Source organism: Melitaea cinxia, chromosome 23 (assembly GCF_905220565.1).
Source record: "Melitaea cinxia chromosome 23, ilMelCinx1.1, whole genome shotgun sequence".
Lineage (NCBI taxonomy): Eukaryota > Metazoa > Arthropoda > Insecta > Lepidoptera > Nymphalidae > Melitaea > Melitaea cinxia.
Genome location: NC_059416.1, coordinates 8,142,453 through 8,148,982, shown reverse-complemented (window position 1 = coordinate 8,148,982; position 6,530 = coordinate 8,142,453). Strand labels below are relative to the sequence as shown.

Here is a 6,530-nt window from a genome sequence, read left to right as displayed (position 1 = left end):
AAAGTGTTAGTAACCATCAAAAGTGAAAAGGAAAATTAAAAATCGTTTACGTAGTTGTTGCTCTAGCGTAAAGAAAACTAAGGTTAAACTTCAAACGTAAAAATCTTAAAAGATTTAAGTCAATTTTAACGCATCAATATGTAGCAAAATTGTTATACAAAATTTAAAACGTGCAAAAAATAAGTGATTCATATTTCATAAGTAAGCGTCATGTAAAATGAAGATTCTTAATACGACCTTACAGCGAGAGTAGGCAGAAACAAAAGTTAGACGAATCCGTAGCTAATAATGATTATATTATAATTTCATAGCATCTAAATGATAATTCATATCTGTAAAATCTATATCAGTTCCCTCTACTACGCTGACTGCCTACGATAATAAACCAAAGCCTTAACAATATTTGCCAAAGAAAAAACAACGCTAACTCAACACAGTAGAGCGCATTTCACCGTGCAATATATGAAACTTTTTGCAACCAACGTTCTATGAAAATATAATGGACGCAGAGTACGTCGTAATAATCATTAAAGTATGTGAGATATATAAAAGGAGAACGAACAGAAGTGTTATCAAATTGTAACCGCACTTGTTTGAATACGGTCGCGTTCGGATTAAAAAATGTTCTTCTTATTATTAATCGTCGGAGCTGCGGCCGCTTTACCGAACCCTGAAGCTATCGACCAAAACTCCATAGAAACTAACTTGGAATCCGCAAGATCATTGAGAAGTGACTGCGCTGGAGGCATTTTCAACCCTTCATGCTTAAAGATAGAGGCTATATCTTTACTCGAGAAATTGAGTACAAAAGATGAGCTTAACCTTTTGCCAGGAGTTAGTGTTGTGAGGGAAGCCAAGGACAATGAAAGTTCTGCGGAGGAATTTGCTTCGGAACTAGCGAAGATTAAGTCATCAAAGCCTGATGAAAGGCTGGACAAATACTTGCTATACAGGCTCGGGAAATACTTGGACAGTCACTCAGTGAGGCTGAAGTTGATCGATGATGGTGCTACCGAAGAAGCCAGGGCTTTAATTGGAGAGGCCAGGAAAGGGGGTGGTTTCGGGGGCGGCGGCAAGAAGGGTGGTATGGGTGGATTGATGGCAGCTGCTCTGATGATGAAAGGTACGCTAATCCTTAACTTAATTTAATTATTCCAAAGATTTTGTTAATAGAAAATTATTAAAAGAATATTAGGGGATTGATGGTTGAATAAACTTAATATGATAGATTAATAGTTCTGAAATTCTACTTTAAACAATTTTTTCTTAAATTTTTAAAATACAATTTATATTATTAACAAAAATCCTAAATAATATTCACAATAACTGAAATCGTTAAGTTTTGCATCATTTATTGATACATACAAGTGTTCTTAAAATTAATTTTTGACGCAATATAAAAATCAATTGCCTGAAAAATAATCGCAAAAATTTCGATCAAACAACAACTTTTTTAGTTTCATTTGCCTTTTACAAAATAAGTGTGTCTGTGTGTGTGTGTGCAATTCACACACGGCAGAAGTGAAACTTCTGAAAAGTTATCTACGAGATGTATTTTTCACCGAGAATATAAAATACTGTGTATTCATGAAATGTATTATATCTCATTCTTTCGCCGACTTATTTAACATGATGCATTTTCGTTTCATCGAGTTTCAAATCACAACAATTCTAAAGAAGTTTCATTCCAAAAAACTGCTGAATTATTTAAATATGAAATGCTGAGAAGCTCACCTGAACATAAGCTTAGGAGAAAATGTTTTTTTACACGTTTTCTTCACATCTAAATATAAGGTATTAGACGTACTTTAATTGTATATCGAAAAACAGAATTTGTTACATTAAAGAATAGTTCTCGTATCGTCGTAAATAAGCTACTTTTTGTGCATATACTTCAATTTTTTGTAACTTTATTATCGACCCGCCCCGGCTTTGCGCGGTTGCAAAAACTATCAGTGTTCTTCTAGTATATTATTCATTTAATAATACATATAAAGCTTCCTCTGGAATCACTCTATTTACCTAAAGAAAACCGCTTAAAATCCCTTGCGTAGTTGTAAAGATCTAAGCATACAGACAGCAGGAAGCGACTTTGTTTTATACTATGTAGTGATACACAAACCAAGGACGTCATCTTAATTATTTCATCAACTGGATTTTTTGTCTATTTTGAAAACTAACTTTAAAATTTTTTTTAATACAAGCAATCCGTAACATTACCGAAAATACACAATTAGCCAGAGATTTAAAAATTTCATGGGGTATGTACAATTTTGGACAAAACAATTTTGACCGGTTTCAAACTTTTTATATCAAAGTACAAGTCAAAGATAGATTAAAAACTCCACAATATGTGAAAATATTAAAGTAAAAAAACTGCAACATAAGAACGTAGACGCTGAGCAACATTTATTAAATTTGAAAATACATAAAAACATAATAAAAATTACAAAACTCTATATTAACACCTTGAAAGCAAACTTGGACTCAATTTAGAAGAAGCTAAAACACGAGGTAGTTACCGAAATAAACATAAACATTAATATTATCTATAACATCTGACCTAACAATACAGTTGTATAGGTGACAAAAAAAAAAACAATACATTTAAGTTTTTATTGTAACTAAGTAGACTATATATTTCTGATTTACATATTTGAATCTAATTATAGCTTTGAAATAGCTACTAGGCTGAAAATATTTAGCTTTTGTGAAATAAAAAATAATAAAATTCGGAAAATAGTTGTTAAACAAAAATGCGCTATTACGTTAGCGTTTTTCATCATTATTTTCATTCGTATTTCATCAGCATAGCGTTATTTAAGTGCTACTTATATTTTGAAATTACTTGTCTAATGATTGTTTAATACTTATAAATGTAATAATGCTTATAAATGTTATTCATTCCGTATACGTAAAGATGGTCTCAAGCTTCTCGGTCATTGTCAATACAACTTTTCTATGGACACAAAACCAACTTACATGCTTGCAAAATTTAGAAATCTGTATTAACAGCACAGTTGAAAGCATAATTGGCTGATCCAAATAAATAAGTTATTGATAAAGTTGAGTGTATAGAGCTGGAGATCGAAAACAAAAGAATTAAGGTATATTCCGCGATTTTTATAAAATCTGGAATAAGACAAATAAAATCAAGAGATGAAACTACACATGAACTACATATAAAACTATCAATTAAACATACTATAATCGTTGAGACAATAGAATCCCCTTAAATAACATATAAGTGACAATCAGAGCATAAAATGATAATGACGAAGAAATGACAATTTATAGTAACCTGTGTTTTAAGTTTTCTATTCACGAGATTGACACAGCGATCGTTAACTCAAGTTAAGGACAGCTTGCAATTATATAAATTGTACAGAAAGTAAGCTATTATTACAACTTAATAAAATATTAATTATAAGCTTATAAACTTAGTATAAATTGCTTGAGATCGCTGCTAGCTTTGTTATTAATAAACTGAATATTTCCAGTAGTATTGTCTGCGTTGAGGTAAATTGTCACAACAATTAAAATTCAGTCTTAAGTGTATTCTAAATCCACCTCTTAACTAGTTTAATTAACAGTCTAAAAAAGTTCAGTAATTTATTTAGTTTTCTTTGTTGACTTTTAAATTGTGTAAAAGTAGTATCAAGTGATATAATTAATACCTCACCCATTGACACTATATACTGACACCGCTAAAGTTATCGAGTGATAATTTTTTAACAATAATATTATTTGTGTAAGCCCTTATGAAAGAAATTCTAAGGCAGGTCATATTTGTTAACCCTGCTTTTAAACAGTATTAAATGCCAGCCCAACATTGACAAGATAATAGACTTAAAACAATGCTAAAACGATTATTAGCAGACAAATAGTTCGACATTTGAAAAACTCATCAATTACCTAAAATTATGAGAGATTTAATGATTCCTATATTTATTTTATTATAAACATCAAAACGACTAATAACTTTCAGAATCCATGTTCTGTGAGTTGATTTCGAAAGCCTTGTCACTTCACGCTTTTTAATAAAGAACAGTCACAACATTGTTACTAGATAAATGATTGTGGAGATATTGTAGAGTGTAACGAAACAATAATCATAGTCTATCTATAAAAATAATATCACTTTTGTGTGGTCGTTGGCGGCGTTAGAAGTCACTCTGCCTTACATAGTGATGTAGTTGTTATTTATCACACATATATTGATTTCACTATATTATAAACTGTCGGCCATGTGTGTATGTTAAACGAAGTATTTATTATCATTTATTGTTATATCGACTAGACTATTCCAGATAAACTGTATCACATTTCAGAATGGTAGGCTAAAAATTCAGGTTATTTTTAATTGATTTCGTTATATTTTTCGTTGAAACAGATTTACTTAAAAGAATTATTTATTTTAAGTGTATTAATATATACTTTTAAAATAAATATAACGAAAAATTCGGTGAAGCAAACTTACATAAGTTACATAAATAGTAATCTTTCTGTAAACAAAAATAAATCAGGACATTTGATATCCCGATAAAGAGTTAACCTTGATTTGACGAAATTTGAAAATAAGGACTACCCAAATACAAATCCGGACTAACCAAATCAGGGCTATCAAAATATGGATCAAGTAAGAAAACATAATAATATAAATAACAAAGATTTATCGTGTTTCAAATTTAAGGTTGATTAAAGCAAAAGATGATAAGATGAAAATAACTCTCGATCATTTTTACTTTTACTTTTCTACAGTCTTCTTGATTTTTTCTGGTTCATTTATACATTGTGCTGTTATCGTGATTATAATGCCTGCTCAATTGTATACGCTTTATTTGTTGCTACTTTTGTCAGATTATTATCGAAATTTCTTTGTCAAATGTAAGTGAAAAATAAAAAATGAATCAACTAGTATGTTATCAATAGTCAGTAATCTGGGATGAAATTTGTATGACGTTATAATAGGTGAAATGGAATCTTGATAAGTAGTAGTAGGGCCAATGATAAGAAACTTCGTTAAAAAAACGATACTAGTTATTCCCCGCTGTGTTGCACCTGTTATGTCTTTGATTATATCGATGGAAAGTTTTGATTACTTCTCCGATTCTAAGTTGTTGTGAGATGTTTGGATGCAAGCCCAAGATAGGTGTTTTCTACCAATTGAAAAGCACACATTATAATTGAATTGTTCTAATATGAATTACTATCATGGGAGGAATTTTAGTTCAAACGGTGTTGTAGGAAGGTCAGTACACCATAACAGCTCCCCCCTCAATTCGTAGACTATAAGTTGCGCCCGGGACATGATGCCCCCCTTTAACAAGTCCCCCCTCTAAGCCACTTGTCAATACAGCTCATTATATAATGTGATCAACAGGATATCTTCCTGGGGCCTTATTAGACATTTACTGCTTAGAAATAACTAATTGTTTTCGACTAATAAGAACAATATTTGATTTGACTACAACAGGAACAGCATTCTTCAGCGATTCGCTCCAATGTTGTTGCATCTTGGGGTAATATTTAGATATGCATTTATTGTTCTTAATCTTTACTTCTGTATATGGATAAAAAACTACGAGTACAGTCAGCTATAACCTGCAATACAGACAATCAGTTATTAGCACAGGAATTAAGTTTGCTAATATTAGGAACAGTTGACCGTGTGTATATTAGATATAAATATAATTATAGCTTAATTATAGTTTGTATTATTGACAGCAATGAAAAGGAGATTGGCAGGTTTTTTATCTTATTATTCATTCTGAATTTCAATTACATTCCAAAAAACTGAAGTAGGTAAACTTCCTTTACTTATTGTTAAATATATTTTTCCAGGTACCATGGCATCTATGGCTATGGGAGGTTTAGCATTATTAGCCGGTAAAGCTCTTATGACGGCTATGATGTCCTTGCTCTTGTCAGCCATTGTGGGTCTCAAGTCATTATCCAGCGGAGGAAAGTCAACAACATACGAAATCGTATCAAAACCGATCTACAGTCATTCCCATTCGCATTCAACAGCTCATGAAGACGTTGGCGGATATGGACACTCAGGATATGGCAGAAATTTGAAGACCAGAAGGCGCTAACTGGTTTTAACCAGTTTAAAGGGAATTTTTTAAGGCCATATACGCCCTGTTGTTAGCTGGATACTAAACACTACCATGCACTTACTCAATGCTGAAACATAGAACGCAGTGCGTATATGGTTTGAGTTATAAGAAGTTCCTTTCTTATATTGAGATGCATATTATCTTAGCATTTATAGTTATAAGAAACAACTAATTTATTTAAGTTATTTATTTTTGTCATAATTTTAATTTGTTAAATATTTAAACGAATTTGATTTTTTGATACGCGCAGTCAATTACATTATTTATAATTTATTAAATGATTCACATATCATCATCACTAGAATTATGTATACTGTGTGACTAATGTTCCTTCTTTTACATCTCTTACTTTGTCTATTTTTATTTTGCAATTTTTTTTTTGTTATTTCCGTTTCTTTCTTCTTTATT

The 6,530-nt window shown here is 31.1% G+C and overlaps 1 protein-coding gene across 1 annotated transcript; it reads left to right on the top strand.

Moving 5' to 3' along the window:
• Window positions 1–621: 621 nt before the first annotated feature.
• LOC123665006 lies at window positions 622–6,098 on the top strand. The gene is made up of 2 exons (XM_045599368.1): window positions 622–1,123; window positions 5,845–6,098. Exons 1-2 carry the CDS (start codon window positions 622–624, stop codon window positions 6,096–6,098), a joined length of 756 nt encoding a protein of 251 aa, XP_045455324.1.
• Window positions 6,099–6,530: the final 432 nt, after the last annotated feature.

Bases quoted from the DNA above. Each gene is read 5' to 3' on its own strand.
- LOC123665006 (XM_045599368.1), top strand. From the start codon at position 622: ATGTTCTTCTTATTATTAATCGTCGGAGCTGCGGCCGCTTTACCGAAC. The intron at 1,124-5,844 runs GTACGCTAATCC...ATATTTTTCCAG, and splicing joins AGCTGCTCTGATGATGAAAG to GTACCATGGCATCTATGGCT.